Source organism: Marmota flaviventris, chromosome 2 (assembly GCF_047511675.1).
Source record: "Marmota flaviventris isolate mMarFla1 chromosome 2, mMarFla1.hap1, whole genome shotgun sequence".
Lineage (NCBI taxonomy): Eukaryota > Metazoa > Chordata > Mammalia > Rodentia > Sciuridae > Marmota > Marmota flaviventris.
In genome coordinates this window covers 99,519,952-99,540,320 of record NC_092499.1, presented here as the reverse complement: position 1 = coordinate 99,540,320, position 20,369 = coordinate 99,519,952, and the positions used below count along the sequence as shown (strand labels likewise).

General features: G+C 42.5%; 2 protein-coding genes across 2 annotated transcripts in view; both read left to right on the top strand.

The window, feature by feature from the left end:
• Gnb5 (G protein subunit beta 5) overlaps nt 1–11,200 on the top strand; it is a 40,968-nt gene extending 29,768 nt beyond the window's left edge. The window contains exons 7-11 of the mRNA XM_027926001.3: nt 10–101; nt 3,834–3,882; nt 6,675–6,771; nt 7,464–7,630; nt 8,864–11,200. Of these exons, the coding sequence (XP_027781802.1) occupies nt 10–101; nt 3,834–3,882; nt 6,675–6,771; nt 7,464–7,630; nt 8,864–8,875 (417 nt within the window). The 3' untranslated portion in view covers nt 8,876–11,200. The remainder of the gene's footprint in view (nt 1–9; nt 102–3,833; nt 3,883–6,674; nt 6,772–7,463; nt 7,631–8,863) is intronic.
• Nucleotides 11,201–17,695: 6,495 nt separating this feature from the next.
• Nucleotides 17,696–19,990, top strand: Bcl2l10 (BCL2 like 10). The gene is made up of 2 exons (XM_027923839.1): nt 17,696–18,124; nt 19,856–19,990. Exons 1-2 carry the CDS (start codon nt 17,696–17,698, stop codon nt 19,988–19,990), a joined length of 564 nt encoding a protein of 187 aa, XP_027779640.1.
• Nucleotides 19,991–20,369: the final 379 nt, after the last annotated feature.

Below are 20,369 nucleotides of genomic sequence, written 5' to 3'. Positions count from 1 at the left end.
CATTTGCAGGGATGTGACAAGAAAGCCATGGTGTGGGACATGCGCTCTGGCCAATGTGTGCAGGCCTTTGAAACACACGAATCTGACATCAACAGTGTCAGGTCAGTAAGCAAAGTGTTCCTGTTACTTCTCTGTCCTGTCAGTATTACCTGGGCTTGGGTTGTCCCCAGCCCAGGAACCACCTTCAGGCTTCATCTACTTGGCTGAGAGGGACTACTCAGCAAGAGAGGCTGAAGGTGATAGAAATGATCAGCACTCCAGGTCACATGGAGAGTTTTAATTTAATTTCTTTAGGAATAATCGCTATTCTCCCTAAGTTGAATTAGTATTTCTCATGCATCCAGCAAATATTTACTGAGTGTTAATATACTAGACATCATTCTCATAACTGAGATTGCCAGTAGTGAATAAGATAAGCATAGGCAAGGTCTTTTCTCTGCTAGAGGAGATAAACTATAAATAATAAAAGTGCAGTTTAATTTGAGATATCAATAAATGCTATGAAGAAAAGTAAGACAGGGAGATATGATGGGATGGGCTATTTCTTAGATAAAAAGTCAAAGCCTCTACTAGAAGGAAACACTGAAATCGGGGCCAGAATAATAAAAGAGCCAAGCTGCAGGTGGAAGAGTTGGGGGAAGAACACAGAAATGAGATGTCGAGGGACCTAACAAAAGGCCAGGTGACCACTGGAGAGTTTAGGGGCAGGGTAGCTAACAGGATCATGTTTCACTTTGAAAAGAATACTCTATATAGATCATAGGGGAGCAAGAATGGCAGTATGATGACCACTTAGAAGGTTGTGTGAATTCAAGAAAGAAATGGTGGTTGAAGATAAGGAAGACATGATGGAGACAGAGAAATGTCAAGAATTATCAAGGGTCTGAGATTTTACCTACCTGAAAGTTAACAAGTTAGGCTGCCATCACTCATAGATGCTGCTAGAAGATACAACTCAAAGATGAAGGACAGTTTATATTAACAGCAGTGGCAATATCCAGAGTATCAGCATGTTTGTGCTGGTTACTTAAGCCCAAGTCACCCCAGGGTGACATACAGAGAGCCAAATAATACCTGCATGCTCACAGGATGCATTATGGAAGAACCCTGAACTTAGGGAACAAAAATCTTTTATCCAGGCAGTAAGTAGTGATCCATTTCCTAAGACAGGGAAGACTAAAGGAAGTGCAGGAAGGAGATGCTTTTGCACATGGATCTAGGAGCTGTGTTCAGGACTAGTTCAATCTGAGATGCCTAGTAGATATCCAAGGAAGATGTCAAGTAGGTAGCAGAATCTGTGAATGGGATTCTAAGGGAGAGGTCAGGATGTGACATGTATGGAAGACACCACTGTTGAGATAGTATTTAAAGAATCTTCATTATGCTCAGAATCCCAAGAATGTTCATTATACTTGGTGGGAAAATACTAAACTTGTTTCTCTTAAAAGCAAGAACAAAAGAATACTTATTTACTTCAGTACTCCCTGCTGTCAAATGTGGGGTAAGGAAAAAGAAAGAGATTTCCTTTTTGCAAATGAGTAGTAGTTACCTGGACAATCAAGGAAAATCAATCTAGAAACACTACAGAGAGCAAATGAAGTGAGTAAGATGCATGATGGAAGATAAAGCCTCAAAAATAAATGATAATGAAGTACAGTTTTAAAGTGCACATTCTCTCACCCACGCTGTGCCCTCTACCCTGACTCCTTCCTCTAATGTTCATCAGACTCTCAGGTCTCCAGATCTCTTCAGGATCTGAAGAGTTCCCAGAACTGAGTTAGATGTCCTCTGGTGACAGGGGCCACACTGTATGGCCAATGTATTCATCCGTTTCCTCTGCTGAGGAAATCAGAGGGGTAAATGCAACCAAACATTAAGTATTTATGAATTCTTAATATAAGAAATTTTTTAAAGATATTGATAAGTAGAGAAATAGACCTTATTCTTGTCAGTAAAGACAAAATATAACCTATCAAGTGGACATTCCTTCTGTGTAGAGTGCAATCCCAGTTAACTTATTTTATAGAATGCTATAAATTGATGCTGAGATTCATCAGGCAGATTTTATGGGGATTGATCCAGTACGCTGTGTCCAGGATGCCAGGGCAAACACTGAATACTGTCCCTCCAAAGCTAAGGTCACACTAAGTGTTGTCATTGGTCTCTTAGCATGCCCTTGGCTATACACGGAATGGTTAGGACATGGGCTCATGTGACAGAGATCCAAGTAACAGTGACTAAACAAGATAGAAGTTTATTGTCACACTGAAGTCTGAGCTGCTTTGATGGCCCACTCTGTCTCTTTGAAACCCTGTTGTTCCTAGCATGGTGCTTTGGCCCAGCTTGCCTTCCCCGGGTCTCCTTCCCAGCGGGTGAGAAGAGGAGGGTTGAAGGTATCACTTCAGCTTACATCCCATTAGCTAGAACTAGACTAAATGGCCAGTCTGGCTGCAGGAAAACTAGAACATAGTTTTCATTCTGCCAGGAGCCAAGAGGGGAGTTGGTGTTTCTCAGTGGGGCACTCTACTTGTATTTTAGGTAGGACATTTCTTCATCATGAGGGACTGGCCCTTGTAAGACATTTTGCATCCCTGGATGCCCCAGCCACTGAATTCTAGTAGCACCTCCTAGGTTTGTTGACAACCAAAAACCCTGCTCATATTTAACCACAGCAATAGTAGAGAGAGACAGGGAGGGAAAGAGACAGACACACCAAACATCACTTACAGATAATCCATTTTACACTTGAACCCTAAATTTCCTGCCAGCAGAAGGAAATCATAGCCCATGATGTCCCAAATAAAGTATAATCTAGATATCATTTTAATTTGACATTGGAATATTGGTGTGTCAGACTCCATGAATCTCTAGTACTTTCAAAAATATGAGCTCACAAGACAACTGACTGGAACAGAGCTTCTAGTTCTTAGCACATGCCATCTAGCCTTTCTGTTCTCCATCCCCTGCTTTCAGACTGGTATAAGTTAGTCACACAGAGTCAAGCTTCATTCTCTCTTGCCAAATGTCTTTACTTTCAACTCCCCCAGGTAGGAGAGGTAATTCCATAAGCTGTTTTAAGAGATCTTCTGCTCTAGCCTTTATAGAGCTGTTGGATATAGGCCATTTGTACAAGAAAGAGGGTGCAGCAGGAGGTGTGGGGACACCTCTGAGTGCTGGCAGAGTGGCGGTTGGAGACCTCTGTTCTGATTCTACCCACAACCCATCATCTACACATTTTTCCTACCTATCATTGAGAAGAGTGAACATGGCAGTAATAGTTGCTTATTGAATGCTTTTTATTTGGCACCATGTGAAATTCTTTGCATGCTGGGTCTTATTCGGTCTTCCCAACAGAGAATATGTGATATTATCCTCAATTTTAGCTGAAGAAACTAAGGCTAGGCAAGATACAGCTACATGTAGTACATGACAGCACAGACAGCTGAACGTGGCTATCCTTGAGCTCTGAGCCCACTCTCGGGAAATAGGTATGTGATCAAGGGAAACCACATCTACAGGGCACCTGCTCTGTGTCCAGTGCCTGATGCAAATACACATATTTCATTTATTCCTCATTCATACTCTGCAAGGCCAGTGTCACTGTCCCCTGTTGACAGAGAAGAAAACTAGAGGTCACTGGACCTGCCATAGAAGCCTCCCTTCAGGTCTCTTTAACGAATGTCCCTCTGTCCCTAGAGGTGGAGGTTCTGATTTTGGATGAGCAACATGGGAGGGTCTTCCTGGAACAGCCATCCCAGAGGACTCTTATGGGTGTCAAGGGACAGTAATGACCATTCTGGATTAAATGCTTTCTACCCAAACTCTCTCTGCAGGTACTATCCCAGTGGAGACGCCTTTGCTTCAGGGTCAGATGATGCTACGGTATGTTTCTAAGCTCTTGAAAAACTTTTCCTATGAGAAAGAGAGATATGCTAAATTAATTTTGTCTTATAAAAAAATAGCTTCTTATGAAAGTAATGTATATTCAGTGAAGAAAACTTAATTTTAAAAAAATTTAGTAGTTGATAGACCTTTATTTTATTTATCTATACACAGTGCTGAGAATTGAACCCAGTGCCTCACACATGCCAGGCAAGTGTACTACTGCTGAGCCCCAGCCCCAGCCCCAAAAACCTAATTTTTTAAGGAGAAAAATTAAATTACCTTAATATCTCTAAGACAAAAATCAGTTAGATAAATTCCTGTCTTTTGTCTCTTCAACAAAATGCTTTATAATTTGCCTTTTTCACATAGTGGATTATAAACGTCTTCTCATACTGGTAAATATTTGTCTACATTATATTTTTCTTAATAGCATTCCACATATAGACATGCCAGCATTTATTTAACCAGGCTTTGATTTATGGACAGATTTTCTCATTTTCTTTTCCCTGTTAAAAACACTGCTCTAAGTAAATGTTTGTGTACCTTTCTTATTATTTCCTTAGAACTCTTAGATATTACTTGCTGAACCAAAAGTAGACCCAGCTTCAAGGCTTTGATACTAATTGCAAATTATGTTTATCAATTTTTGAGGGCAAAAATATATTTTGGCTGCCCTCAAAAATGTCAAGTATTAGTAGGACCTGGTGGTATGCACCTGTAAGTCTCAGCTACTTGGTAGGCTGAGGTGGGAGGATCACTTGAGCCCAAGAGTTAAATGCTAGCCTAATCAACAGAGTGAGACCTGTTCCTAAAAATTAAAGAAAAAAAAAACACGTTAAATATCTTGTTAAATAATAGGTTTCATTCTGATTTGCTGCTATAAAAAATTACAAGGTAATAGATTAAGAGTTTTGGTAATAATGAAAATCATAAGCTTTTCTATATCAAAAAATATGTAACAAAAGGTAAGGGCATAGCCAGGCATGTGGGCATATGCCTGTAATCCCAGCAGCTTGGGAGGCTGAGACAGGAGGATCGAGAGTTCAAAGCCAGCTTCAGCAAAAGCAAAGCACCAAATAATTCACTGAGAATCTGTCTCCAAATAAAAATACAAAATAGGGCTGGGGATTTGGCTCAGTGGTTGAGTGCCCCTGAGTTCAATCCCAGTGCCAGAAAAAAAAAAAAAAGATAGGACATACATTTTGGAAAAATTCTTGCCATGTATGTGATAGACCAAGTAAAAATCCTTTAGATGTGAAGAGATTACATAATCAATAAGCTGAATACCACATTTGATGGACCTTTATTCATTTATTATATAGGATAACTATAGACCATTTACAAAATAATAAATCCAAAATGGCCAATAAATACCTAAAAATATTTTTTAATTCATCTATAATCAAAGAAATGCAACTTGAATATATTCAGATGCCTGTTTTGCCTGTTGGATCAGCCAAGCATTGCCCAGGGGTGGAGCTGGTGAGGCAGAGGATCTTTGGAGAAACCCCAGTAAGGTTTGTAGGTACCACCCTTCTGAAGGGAAGATTTTCAGTAGAAATTATGAGCTTTTAAGACATCCTTGTGTTTTGACTTGGCATGCCATTTCTTGAGAACAATTCTATTCTAGAAATTCTACCTCTTGACTATTCTAAGGAAATTTTCAGAGGTATATTAAGATTTTTACATAAGAATGCTCACAATAGATTTTCTTTTTCAGTACTGGAAATTGAACCCAGGGTCTCTCACATGCTAGGCAATCACTCTGTCACTAAGCTATATCCCACACCTTTTTTATTTTGAGACAGGATCTTCACCATGTTGCTCAGGGTGTCCATGAACTTGTAGTCCTCCTGCCTCAGCCTCCTAAGTAACTGAGATTACAGGTGTACACCACTATACAAGGCAGCATGATAGTGTTATTTATAGAGAAAAATTAGTCACAAGCAAGCACTTAACAGGGTGTGACCAAAAAGATTCTAACATATCAACATGAGGGATGTTTGACAACCATGTGAATTTTTTGAAGATTATCTAATGATAATTAAATAATGCTTATAATGTTACTATAAACAATAATAAAACATCTACCCTGGGCTGGGGTTGTGGCTCAGTGGTAGAGTGCTTGCCTAACGTGTGAGGCACTGGGTTTGATTTTCAGCACCACATATAAACAAATAAATGAATAAAGGTCCACCAATAACTAATAAAAAATTTTAAAATCTACCCCATTGGGCTGGGGATGTGGCTCAAGTGGTAGCGCGCTCGTCTGGCATGCGTGCGGCCCTGGTTCGATCCTCAGCACCACATACCAACAAAGATGTTGTGTCTGCCGATAACTAAAAAAAATAAATAAATATTAAAAAAAAAATCTACCCCATTTATATATACACACATAAAATAGAAATAGACTGAAGGAAACAATCTAGACATTAGCATATCTCTAGGACTTGGGGTGACTTTTATTTCCTTTTTCATGCACTTCTAAATATTTTTGAATTTTCTACAATAACCATATTTCCTTTATCAGGAAAATATATTTCATTTTTGTTTTTGTACCTGAAGAAATTTTCTGCATGTACTGATTGTTTGGGTTTCTAATGATCCATGGAGATTAATAGAAGTCAAAACTGAGGGATGAAATAGTAGAAGAGAAAGCTAAAGAGATTTTTTTACCTCATCTGTCAAACCATATAAGCCACCAGCTCCCACCAGAAGCTCTGGGGTCACCATGTCACCAAAGTGGAGCCAAAAGTAAGTGCTTTTTTGTCTGTTTCTTTGTACCTCAGTGTCGCCTCTATGACCTCCGAGCAGACAGGGAGGTCGCCATCTATTCCAAAGAGAGTATCATATTCGGAGCATCCAGCGTGGACTTCTCCCTCAGTGGTAAGATTGTATTTCAGAAACTTCCCCAGGATTGTATGACAGGACCTGAATGCAACCCAGCTCTCTGTCAAGCTTCCCACTAACTAAACTTTCTGTGAACCATTATGTTAAACTCACATTTGTCATTTGTGCCATTTTCCTCAACTGCCCTTTGTGTGTGTGTGTGTGTGTCTGTGTCTGTATGATACTGGGGGATAGAACCTGGGGTACTTTACCACGGAACTACATCCCCAGCCCTTTTTATTTATTTATTTATTTTTAATTTTGAGACAGGGTTTGCTAAATTGCCTTTACCATCTTTGAACTTGCAATTTCCCTGCCTCAGCCTCCCAAGTAGCTGGGATTACAGGGGTGCGCCACCACACCTGGCAAAATGATCTGTTTTTGTCCGCCTTGCCCCTTGGTCCCCCTTCCTCTGGGGTCCCATATCCTGTACATACACGTAAGTCCTTACAGAATGGTCACATGATATTACAGTGATTTATTTCTCTCTGCCGCACATCCAGCATGGGGCCAGCAACTGTGCTTTTTCCTCTTTAAATCCCAAAGGCAAAGCACAGGGCCTGGCACATCGTGGCCTAAGTCACTATTTACTGATTGAATGAATAAGTAAATGAATGTGCGAGTGAGTGATGGAAGAAAAGCAGGAGGGAGGAAACTGGTTTAATAACCATCACATCACCCACTTGAAGGTCGCCTGCTCTTTGCTGGATACAATGATTATACCATCAACGTCTGGGATGTTCTCAAAGGCACCCGAGTCTCCATCCTGTTTGGGCACGAAAACCGCGTCAGTACTCTCCGAGTTTCTCCTGACGGGACTGCTTTCTGCTCAGGATCGTGGGATCATACCCTGAGAGTAAGTGAAATGTGTTTCTACTGTTCCGTGTGTGACAGGAGAGAGAAGTGACCAGCCTTCCTTAAAGCAGAGAGGGCAGAGCAGGCTGAGATGGGCTGGTCAGCCAGGCAGCAATCACTTCAGCTCTGTGGGCAGCCATAGAGGCAAGGAGTTTCGTGGGGAGGTGCAGAGGGCCCCATCCGCACAGGTAGGTGTTCAAGCACAGATTGGACAACCATGTATCGGTGTCAAGTTGAGGGATAGCTGGGCTCAATAATCCACAATGCTGCTTTTGACCCTGAGGGACAATTCTTGTGATCCTACCCTTTGGCACACCAGATTTCTAGCCTCTCCTCCCAGTTTTGCTGTTCTTCTTACTGATGACCTTGTTATGACAAGGGACACAGGCCACAGACACTTTAGGAAGCCTGTGAAGCCCCTAAAATGGTCTTACAAATTGTGTGTGTGAAACAAGCCCTCGTGGCTTTCTTCAAATTCTCAAGCTCCATGACCTTGTCCACCTTTGGCTCCCTCAAAGTATCATCAAAATAGCCTATTCATCAAGCAAAGCAAGTTTATTCCACATGTCAGTATGAAGGATCACAAACTTGACAGAGACTTAGTAGCATCTCAGAAGGGGAGGGCAGAGGCACATGTGAGGGTCTGGCTTAAGGCAGGTCTTAGGACAGAGGCAGTTGGTTAGGATTGGGCATGTCTGTGGCATGATAAAGTTTTAAGATTGCTGGAACCTGGGTGAGGGAAGGATTTCAAAGACTGGTAGAGTAAACAGTCATTTGATGCTCTGAGTTGTCCTGAGACTTGGACATTATTTCTAAAGTGGGCAAATGGAATGTCTAGTTTTAGGATAAATAGACATAAAGAATTTTTACAAAATTCCTAAAACAAAAAGTTTTCTGTGAGTTCATCTAAGTGTCTTATTGACGAACATGGTGAACTGTTGGGGTACAGATGGTTCAGATCTCAATCTGAAAGAGCTACCAGTCTCTAGTAAGAGGCCACAGATGCCTATGGATGATTAACTAAGAGAGAGGGGGAGTCAGATCCCCAGAAGCACCTTCAGGTGGCTGGGAATTAAATGTTTTCCTCCTAAGGCACGTGAGTACCCTAGTTTGGATGGAGTGAGTTCATGCCTGTGCTGTGTGCATACAAGTGGATAGACTGATTTTATCTCCTTAAGTTCATGTCAGACAAGTTGTTAACTATTAAGGAATTTAAAATTATCTGTCTTCACAGGTCTGGGCATAATCATCATCTCACAGTTCACACATACGTACCTGAGGATGGAATGTGAAATCTTCACCTGTAAATAGATAGACCTTCTAGAAGAGCTTAGGGTTTCTTGCAGTTTAGCTTAAGGGATCAGCTGCATAGCTCAAACTCACTAAGCATCTTCAGCATCACTGCTAAAACCACCACCCCTGGAAATACATTCTCATGAGCCTTCAGCACTACAAGAATACTTTGAAGAACAGTATTTTTCATTTTGACCTATTTATAAAGTTTATCCATTTTTAAGGTTATTCTAAATAACTTTAAGTTTATTCTAAATAATTCAACTCATTCTGTTGCCCATAGAATTCAGCAATTGAATATTTCATACTACTTCCTTGAATCAAATTCATTTTCAGAACACTTTAAAATCTGCTTTTTCTTAGCGTACACTGTGACTTTTGGAACCTTGCTCTAGAAGTGCTGGTTTTATGGACTGTCTAAGGAGGAATGTGTTAATTGGCCTGTGACAGAACAAAATTCCAATTCCAAATGTTATTGGACAAAACCACTTTTTAAAAATGTGTTTTTATTATAAAATTATCTGTTTTCAGTCTCCTGTCATCTTTTTTGAGATAAAACATTTTTGTCTGTGTACACTGTTATAAATGAAGCAGGAATATGCATAAAACAGACAGGATGTTTGATTCATGAATTACATTGCTGATGTTGTATATACCTAAATAAATGTATTAGGGCATTTTTCCTCATTTGAGGGAAGAGCTGAATGCTGTCTGTAACACAATGCTTCTGAGAGCAAGCAAAACCTTCCTGTGTGGGAACATAGGACAGTAAACTTATTTAAAAACCTATTAGTAGCATTAGTGGAAACACTTGGATCAAAGTGGATCTTATCCATATAAATTATATTCATATATATTGCACTGCAATTGTAATTGCATACACAGATTGATGGATAGATCTTGAATAATAATGTATTTATTCATCATATATTTAGAGAAAAATATCAAAAGAACATTTTGTCTTTATTTGAAATTCAGCAGTTCCTTCTAGAAGATGCCAAGTACTTTTTGTTATGAGATTCCTTTTATTCTTTCTTTCCCTTTCTTTGTTTTAATTTTAAGGTGTAGAGATCTATTTGTTTTAGTAAGCTGCTCATTCAAAAAGTTCACATGTGCCCAGGCACGGTGGCACACATCCATGGTCTCAGCTGCTCAGGAACCGAGGTAGGAAGATCGCTTGAGTCCAAGAGCTCAAGATCAGACTGGGCAAGATAGCCAGACCCCTGTCAAAAAAGGGGGGGAGAGGTGGATACAAAAAGATACATTACTTAGGGGACTGAAAGGTCACCTCAGAGACCCAAATCCTTCCTAGGTGAGGCTTGCCCTGTGGGTGGCCTAGGGTCTGACCGGCCAGGTGCTTGCTGTGCTGAGGCTATTTGTGTACATCCCCTGGGTTGTCCAGTCCCCTCTCTGCTCTGCCTAGCCCTTTTCCTAGTGGTAGTTTTGGCTTTGTCGGCCCAGCCCCAGGGCCTGCTTCTCCTTGCACAGCTGGAGCTGGAACAGCCATGGGAAAGGCCTGGACTCCCATAAGCACTGGGGAGGTGGGAGTGCCAAGCCCACCCTCAAAACTATTCAAGCATCATGATGGGCCCACCAGTCAAAATCAAGCAGACCAGCTGTTCTATAAACTCACTTTAAATAAACACAATACTTGTATTTAATCATTTGCAGAGCAAATATTTACCAAGGGTTTTATAAGACACCAGGGCCAGGGTAGAGAGGAAAAGATTAATGGCCTCTTCCTGCCTCCTGAGAGCTCAGGGTTAGAGGGAGCATGGTTCAGAGGAGCCATGTTTTAGAATCGTCCAACGGCTGACAGGGTCAACCCTAAGGGATGAGCTCTGCTCCTGAACATCCCAGAATTTGCCTGGGATTCACTGACCTCGAGCTGTCACCCCTTCCCTCTCCACACACCTTTTTGTCTCTCTACTCTGACCTGGACCTGCTAGCTTCCAGAAGTAAAGAAACACAGGGCAAAGGAAAGCCCACTGCACTCAGGGAAGCAAGTTCAAGTGTCCATGTTTGGGGGTGGAAGCATCATCAGTCCACCTGCAAAGTAGCCCAAGATTTTCCAACCAAGAGAGCAACTTCAAGGCCAGATGAAAGTATTCCACAGAATGCCTTGGGCAGGAAGCCACCTCTCCCCAAAGTCCATGTTCTCACAGTGGGTGCTGTTTAGTATTTATTGGTGAAATTCTTTATTTGGAATATACTATGCCATGTGGAGACTCAAGGGTAAACTCCATGTAATAAATTGTATTTTGCATATTGAAAATAATACTGAGTGTAGTTTTTGAATCAATTTTTCTTTTTTTGTAGCAGACCTGGGGACAACCTGCTGAACCAATTGTGGTGAAGGGGCCAAAAGGATGTGTCCCAGGCAAGAGAGGAGCCTCAGGGAACCTCCTCCCCAGCCAGAAAGAAACTTTAGGCAGAAAGGATGTGTAGAGTCAACAGTGTTTGTGGGACATATTTGTGGAACAAAATCATATCAGATGCTTTAGAGAGAGGAGGCAGTTGGCCTGTGAGAACCTGGGGTCCCAGTGACCTTCCCTGTTCTGGGGTGAGCCAGAAGCAGACACTCCATGTCCACTTCTCTTCTCCCCTCCAACCCTTTCCACACCCTCCTCTCGGTTTTTGGTGGTTTAAAGGCAGCACAAGGTTCTAGGCCTTGGAAAGGCCTGTGTGTCTGGGCTTATGTAATTCCAGCTAGCTAGAAGTTGGCCCCACTGACACTAGTTTCCTCCATAAGTTAGGAGGGGCGGTATGGTGACACAGAGTGAGGACCTTGGGTTCCCAGCTCTATCACTTATGCAGAATACATGATAATTCTAAATATCTTTCAACCTCAGTTTCCTCATCTGTGAAATGGGACAGTAGTAAAGTAGGTGAAGTGCCTACTCAAAACTTTGGCCCCCTCTCTGTCATTTCCCAGTCCCCTTCCTGTTTCTTCCCTCTCCCTTCTCACTCCTCTTACTCATTCTCCCTCTTTCTCCTTCCTTCTTATCCCTACCTCTTTTCTCTTCCTCCTCTCTTCCCCTCACCATCTTTTCTCTCCTCTCTTCATCCCCTTCCTGGCTTCCTCCCTCTCACCCCTTCAGGGGCTCTGGTTCATACTTTTAAGAAGCTAGGGGCTGGGGTTGTGGCTCAGTGGTAGAGTGATGGCCTAGCACAGGCAAGGTCCTGGGTTCGATCCTCAGCACCACATAAAAAATAAATAAAATCAAAATATTGTGTCCAACTACAACTAAAAAATAAATATTAAAAAAAGAAAAGAAGAAGCTAGTGGGTCCTTTTCAGGCACCTCTGAGTGAGAACTCCCTGGGGGTCATTAAGGCCTTAGAAGAGCTTCGAAAAGAAGAAACCAGGATAAATAAGGAGAGCTGGCCTCTAGGAAAGGCCTTCAGAGGAGGCTTGGGGCAGCCCTGGGCAGCATGGGAAGTCACAGAGGGTCCCAGAGAGGCAGTCAGAAGGGCCCAAGAGAAACTGGAGCCTGTGACCTGCTTAAAACCTTTTCTAAGGAGGACCTCTAGAATCCTGGGAGAGCAATGATAGGTTGGAAGATTAACAGAGGCAGGGGTTGAGGCCATGTTGTTTCTCCCAGGCCTGGAGAACTGACTGAACAGGGATTTACTGTAGATCTTCATTTCCCAAACTTGCCTGCTGAGAACCTTCCCAGTCAACAGCAGGGTGAAATATGGCTCCTCTGGCTGCACTGGGTAGGCACAAAGGGGGCCAGGATTATGATGAGGAAGCCCCCTGGGGGATCTTCTTGTCTCCAGATCCTGTCTGTGAGTGAGAATTGGGTCACTCTTCAGAGCAGACCCCTGACTTCTCATTTCTAGACAGGACTTGTCTGGAGCCAGGCCAGCTTTCAGAACTGCTAACAGCCACAGGGACTATGGCCCCCTGTGGGCTAACTCAGGCTAATTCTGGTGAAAGATATGAAGTTATTTTATATTTTGTATTACATAAAGGATGCAGAGCCTCCAGTGAGGAGACAGGATCAGAAATGGTGCTATGGTTAATTTAACCCACATAAATAAATACAAATAACTGAATGTAAGAATGATATCTCACTTATGTGAAAACTGACAACAGGAACCTCTGAACCTGAGGTTAGCTAACCAACACACCACTGTGAATGCCTGACTTTGTCATAAACAAGAAACCATGAAAGTTGAGGTCACTGTTTCCAGCCTATGTGTTTTCCACAGTAACAGGCAGCCTCCTGCCCTTAGGTCTCTGCTCATAAGAAATGAAAAGTTTAGGGATGGGGTTGTGGCTCAGTGGTAGAGCACTTGCCTAGCATGTGTGAGGCACTGGGTTCGATCCTCAGCGCCACATAGAAATAAACAAATTAAATAAAGGTATTGCATCCATCTGTAACTAAAAAAATAAAATAAAATAAAAAAGAAATGAAAAGTTTGTCCTCACAAAACCCAAACACATATGTTCATAGCAGCATTATAGTAGCCAAAAGTGGAAATAGCCCAAATGCTGAACAACAGCTGAATGGATGAATGAACTATTATTCAGCAATAAAAAGGAGGGAAGTGCTGACTCATGCTACCTCATGGATGAACCCTGAACACTTTGTGCCAAGTGAAAGAAAGACACAAAGAGTCACAGATTATATGATTCCATTTATACGAAATGTCCAAATAAGCAAATCCACAGAGACCGAAAGTAGATTTGTGGTTACTTAGGGCTGGAGGTGGAGTTTGACTGCTGAATGGATTTCTTTTGGGGTATTGAAATTAGATGGAGGTGAGATTGCACAACTCTAAATACACTAAAATCACTGAGTTATATACTTTAAAGGTGTGAGTCTTATGGTATATAAATTATATCTCAGTAAAGCTGTTATTTAAAAATGCAGAAAAATAAAAGGCAGCTACAAGCTGTTTGCAAAATTTCAAAAAAAAAAAAAAACAGAAATCACATAGATAAGACAGTTGTATGTCGTGTTTGAGTAAAACAAATGAGCCTGGGTTGGAGCCCTGGTTAATTCATATGAATATCAAAAACTTCTCTGCAAAACCAAGCTTTTACAGCATGCCAGGCACTGTGCTAAGCACTCTGCATACACCAACTCATGTACTCCTGGCCACAGTCCTGGGATGCAGACATTTCCTTATCTTCATTTTTGAGATGGGAAATCAAGGTCAGGAGTGCTGAATAGCTTGCCCATGATTGCACAGCTTCAAAGCTGCAGAGCCAGGATTTTAATCATGTCTGACTACAAACTGCCTCTTGGCACTATGTGTGAATAGGAAATTCTGTGTGGGGGATAATTTATTTATTTATTGTTTAGTTCTACTGATAAAAGAGTTACCAATGGCAGGACCAGATATTTCCCACTCACTCTCAAGCTACTCTAAATCTAAGAAAAGTTGTGCTTATTGTTAAAATATATTGTTCAGAATAGTAGAATCATGACTCTCTTGCATATATGATATTTTTATAAAAAAATAAATATCAAAACTTTTATTTAACTCAATAACTAATGAGGGAACAAGATATCAAAACCAGTTCAGATAGGAATTTGATGTGTATAGATTTATATTCTCTTACAACATATCTCATTTGGCTCACTCTGATGGGAATCTTTCCCATTGGTAGATCAGGCACTTAACAGTAGCATTAGCCAGCTCAAGTTCTATAGTGGAAATTCCATGTTTTTGAATCTGTACATACCCTCTGTCCCTGCTGCCATGACCTTCCTGCTCACTGAGCAAACAGCTAGGTAGAGAGACTGACTGACATTTCACAGAGTGCTTAATTTTGTCCACCTGATTGAGTCTCTGCAGTGGATGCCCTTTGGCAGGCATTCGCACAGCACACAAATACCTTCACAGTCTATGCCCATTCAGAGGCCTCCGGCCATAATCATCTTCCCAGTATTTCCTTATCATTGGTCTTTCACTCCTGTTTTTTTTTTTTTTTTTTTTTTAAAGGCTCTGACAATCTAGGAAAACTATCAGGAATGCCTATGAATCAGTGTAGATCTGTACTCTAAGCATCTCTCACCCCAGGTAAAGTAGACAACCAAACATACTACTCTTATTTTTGCCCACTGAGTAAATTTTCCTTTGCCAGTGTCCTTCACAGTCACCCCTAAGTGTGAGTGAATGCCATAGCTATTCACTTTTTTTTTTTTAATTGTACTGGGAATTGAACCCAGGAGTGCTTTACCACTGAGCTAAGTCCCCAGCTCTTTTTATTTTTTTATTTTGAGACAGGGTCTCACTAAGTTGCCTAGGGCCTTGCTAATTTGCTGAGGCTATCCTTGAACTCTCAGCCCCCCAAGTCTCTGGGATTACAGGTCTGTGCCACCATGCCTGGCACTATCCACTTTCATATGGAAATAGCTTATCATATGGAACCATCTGTAATCCAGGCTTGAGTCTTCCTCGATCAGCTGGCCCTAAACAACACCCCAAGAGACCATACACAAGGCAAAGCACCTTGGGGTTGAAGGAGTCTGGGCAACCTGCTTATATACTTGTTCCTTCTCAACCTGCCTGAGTTCAGTCTCTCATATGCCATTCCCATTTGATGACAGATTGCTGCTCTATACATCAGCTTTATTGTTAAGGTCTGTAAACAAGTCAAGATGGCGCCTGGCATTTTGCCAGAGGGAGTGGTTTGTGAAGTAAGGCCAGCAAGCCATTAAGTGTGGAGATTCCTTATTGGTTGACTGCTATATCTAGTTTATGTTAATTAAGATAAGCTGTGTGGAATGTATATATACCCCTCCTGTCCTACAATAAACAGCTCCCACTCCTGCTGTATCAAGGTACACAAGTTGTTCGTCACCCCCCCCCCCGCCCCCAGTTTTTTGCTGCAGCCGGACTGCGGCACTTTATGACTCAGTAGTCTAGACAACATTGAGTTCAGATGGGACTCAAGCTGTGTAGTCTCTTTATGGTTAGGCCTATAGCCTTTACCAAGGCTCAGTAGAAAGCCACAGCCTACTTCACAAAAGGAGAAAAGTCATCTTCAGAAGAAGTAATAGAATTTGCTAAAATTCTAGTGATCTCCAACCATCGCCTAATAGTGCTTACCAGAGGTTGCATACAGCATATTTTGACACAGCAAGTACCATTAGATCTGCTGGATCATAAGACCCAAGAGGTGGAGTAGCCTCATGGCAGCCTGCATGTTCTGCACAGCTTTCTTTTACTGCGGTCCCCAATTCACCAGCCTGTAGACTGGGTTGAAGTAGAACACTCAAAGGTGGTATATGTTGCCTGTGAAACCTAAATGGCCTACTGCTACAGACAGAATGCTTGTATCCCTCCAAAATTCATGCTGAAATTCTAAACCCCAACATGATGGTATTAAAGATGGGGGACTTTAGAAAAAGATTAGATCAAGGGATGGAACCCTTATAAATAGGACTACTGCCCCTATAAAAGAAGCCCCATAGAGTTCATTTACCCTTTCTGCAATGTAAGGGCACAGTAAGAAAACTGCCATGATCCAGGAAAGTGAGCTCTTGTCAGACACAGAATCTGTCAGCATCTTGACATTGGACTTTTCAGCCAACAGAATTTTAAGTAACAAATTTCCCTTCTTCATAAGATATCTAGTCTATGGTATTCTGTTATAGTTACTTGAATGGACTAAGATAACTAATAAATGCTGTGTCTCTTTTTTCTTTCTTTCTTTCACTATTTTTTTCTTATTTTTTAGTTGTAGTTGTACACAATACCTTTATTTTACTTAATTTTACTTAAATAAATTTCTATATGGTGCTAAGGATTGAAACTAGGGCCTTGCCCATGCTAGGCAAGCACTCTACCACTGAGCCACAACCTCAACCCCTCTTTATATTTTCTTGTAGGTGATGCAGATGTAGCAATTTGTCTTTCACTCTGGAAGGGATATTAAAACATGTTCCAGACCACTGAACTGGAGAAATGTCACTGCTAGTACCAATTCTGTATCAGTCTGAGTCCAATCAGGAGAAAGAAACCATAGAGTAATATGAACTGAAAAAGTTTAATAGAAGATTTTTTACTGTATCAGGAGATTGGAATAATGAGGGATTGGTCAGTAAAAGAAATGAGAACTCTAAGCAATATAGGAATGGTGGTGCAAGGAGGAGCTGCCTCCTAATAACTGAATACTTCAACTTCTCCTATTATAGTGATAATTATAATTAAAGAAATGGTCCGTTCCTTTGTGTCCACCCATTTCTAGAAGTTAAGGTCCTTGAGGTCAGGAACCATATGTCTTGTTCTTCATCACATCTCCAGTGCTAAGGGGGAAAGGCCTAGCACCCCACAGGCTCTTAACGTCTGCAAATGAATACAGCACTGTAGCAGCCTCCGGGAGAATTAGCCGTTTCCTGCCCCTTTTGCCACACCCAACCAAAGAAATCAACACACACCTGAATGCATTCTTCCAATCTAGAGATGCTGGTTAATGGCTGCTGGAGAGCAGTCAGTGCGGGCTGTGTGTGGCCTTAAAGGAAAGGCAAGAGCCATGCCCAGCTTTCTGGACTGTCAGCTCTGGTTCTTAATCCCCAGGCCCAGAACTAAGCAATAATCCCAGTCTCGCACAGCTCCTGATTTCTACAGACAAACGCGAACTCCCGCAAACCTCTGGGACTCGCTTATGGAATGTCACAGGTGCAAGTGGGATTCCCATCAAAGGCTTCTCTCCCGACCTTAGAAAAAACAGGAACCTGGCGCCAGCTGGGGCAGACGCAGTGGGCTCTAGAGAAAAGGCGGGGGTCGAGGCCCCGTGCGGAGGCCAGAGGATGGCAGACCTGCTGCAGGAGCGCACCGCCGAGCTGCTGACCGACTACCTGGAGTACTGTGCCCGGGAGCCGGGCACCCCCGAGCCGCCGCCGTCCACTCCCGAGGCCGCCCTGTTGCGCTCCGCGGCCGCCCGGTTACAACAGCAATACGAGCCCTTCTTCTCCCTCTACCGCGGGCACCCAGGTAACCGCGTCGAGCTGATGGCACAGATGGCAGAGGCTGTTCTTTCCGACAACCAGGCCCTCAACTGGGGCCGTGTGGTGATGCTTGTGACCTTCGCAGGGACGCTGCTGGAGAGAAAGCCGCAGGACACCCACGGGCCGCACACCCGGGACCAAGCTGCCCTGGACTGTCAGCGTCTCGTGGACTTGCTCTGTGCTCAGCTCGTGGGGCGGCACCGCGCCTGGCTGGAGGCTCAAGGCGGCTGGGTGAGCACCGCGCAGCACAGGTCTGCTAGCACTGAGGGGGACCCCGACCCATCAGCCCGGGGAGGGGGGGGGAGTTCTCTGAAAGTGAAAAGTCTGGGTTCAGCAGCACGGGAAAGGCTGGTGAATGTCCGGGGTTTCTTCTCTTGGCAGTCAGATTGACAGAAATTGAGCTTGCTAGACGGCTCCAATTAATTGAGCATGACTTGGGTCTGCAAGCTTTGACCTTCCCCCTTAACTAGCTTTTAGGAAACTCTGTTAGGTCTGCAGGGTTCACTCATGTAGGGATTCCCAACTAGTAAAGTCAACAATAATGCAGCCCAGGCCAGGGCTGGGCTCCTGCTGCTTGTTAAATGACTTTTGGAGAAAGATCCGGCAGAGTGTGTGGTCACCAGTGGGGATCCCAACACGGTGTCCTTCATTTCTAATCCCCTGAATCCTGCTGATGGGACCTTCCAGGCCCCCGACTTTCGGTTGGAGATGATGATGATGATGATGATTTTTGGTACTGGGGACTGAACACAGGGGTGTTTAACCACTGAGCCACATCCCCAGCCCTTTTTTATATTTTATTTAGAGATAGTGTCTCATTGAATTGCTTGGGGCCTAACTAAATTTCTGAGACTAGATTTGAATTTGAGATCCTCCTGCCTCAGCCTCCCCAGCTGCTGGGATTACAGGCGTGTGCCACTACACTGGAGATTCTTAATTTTCAGCTCCTGGAACCAAGAAAAGCTGACCACTTAAGCCCACAGTATGACTCTTGGATTCTGAGCTAGACCCCTTGCTTCTTTCATCCCCTTCTCACCAGTCTTAAATCAGGACTGGAGTGACCCAAATTACAGGATAAATACAGCTAAACTATAGAAACTGGTAATTTAAAAAAAATTAGTCTGTTTGTCAATTTCCATGTAGCCTTCCTCTGGTAACAGATGGGGTACCTTTGGGGAGGAAGTCACTTGAAGTGTGAGCATTGACTTCTGCATTATTCCTGATGTTGGCCTTAGTGAAGGCAAGAGAACTCTCTTATCTGAGTTTCTGAAAACCCCTGAGGCTCTCTGCACCTAAAGAGGAAATTAGGAGGGTGTTGGTTTTTATTTTTGTTTGTTTTTGTTTTTTGCTAATCAATAGTGACTAAGGAATAATCTCTTAACATCAAGAAGTGGGAAATTATCCTACTGGGTAAACAGGATTTACCTTTATTTTCTGGCTAGAAGTAAAATGCCACAACCTGGAGTTTAATTCCCTTCCTAAATGGAGCCTCTTGCCTTATTATCTCAGGTGATAGTTTTTTAATCTAGTGATTTAGCAGTTCCCTAATGGCACAGGTTCTTTGTTCAGAAAAGAGCATGATTACTCATGGCAGTCTCCCTTCTTCCATTTAGAGTGTTCCCGCTCTAGGTGACAAAGTTAAATGGTTGCTTCTGTGCACTATGTTGGACTTCTTACAAATTCTGATGGGTTCCTAGTTACAAGTTGCCTATTGTCAGAATCCCCTTTCTTTTTTAATACAAGAGTTATTTTACTGTTTAATCTAGAACCTCCTGCATATTGGGTTTTTTAATATTTCTGTTTGCTTGGTTTTGGTTTTATGCTAGGGATTGAACGCAGTGCCTGTGCATTGCTATGCTTGCACTTTACTACTGGGCTGCACACCCAGCCTCTCCTGTGTATTTGAGCTCAGGTTTTGAGCATCGTGAAACCTAATTCTTCTCTTCTCTCTGTCCCTTGTAGGATGGCTTTTGTGACTTCTTTAGGACACCCTTGCCACTAACGTTTTGGAGAAATCTTCTGGTCCAGATTTTTATGTCGTGCCTTTTAGCAACTATCTTCATCTATTTCTGCAAACGATTTTATCGTACTTCCTAACATTTTTAACCCATTTTTATCTGTTAACCATGACCAGCTAAGTGACAATTTTAGATAAGAAGACAAGAACTCAGGAAAACTTCCGCCCAGAGACATTTTTACCCCCATGTTACAGGGAGTCCTGCGGTGATGATTCAGCCAATGTTTCAGCTCATGTTCAGCCAATGTTTCAGCATATACTCAGGTGTGAGGACTAAGCCACAGAGGCTCTTTTCTGAGTGGGGGAAGTAGGGAGTCTAAAGGCTCTTTGCTCCAAAGAACTGCAGAAGAAACTGCATTCCATTAACTGAGAAATGTGCTCTTGGCTGCATTTGCATGAATGAATAGAAACCTCTCCTCTCCATCCACCATTTCTGCTGCTAACTCACCATGGCTGTGG

Coding starts and splice junctions, on each gene's coding strand:
- Bcl2l10 (XM_027923839.1), top strand. CDS start 17,696: ATGGCAGACCTGCTGCAGGAGCGCACCGCCGAGCTGCTGACCGACTAC. Junction 18,125..19,855: donor TGGAGGCTCAAGGCGGCTGG/GTGAGCACCGCG, acceptor TGTCCCTTGTAG/GATGGCTTTTGTGACTTCTT.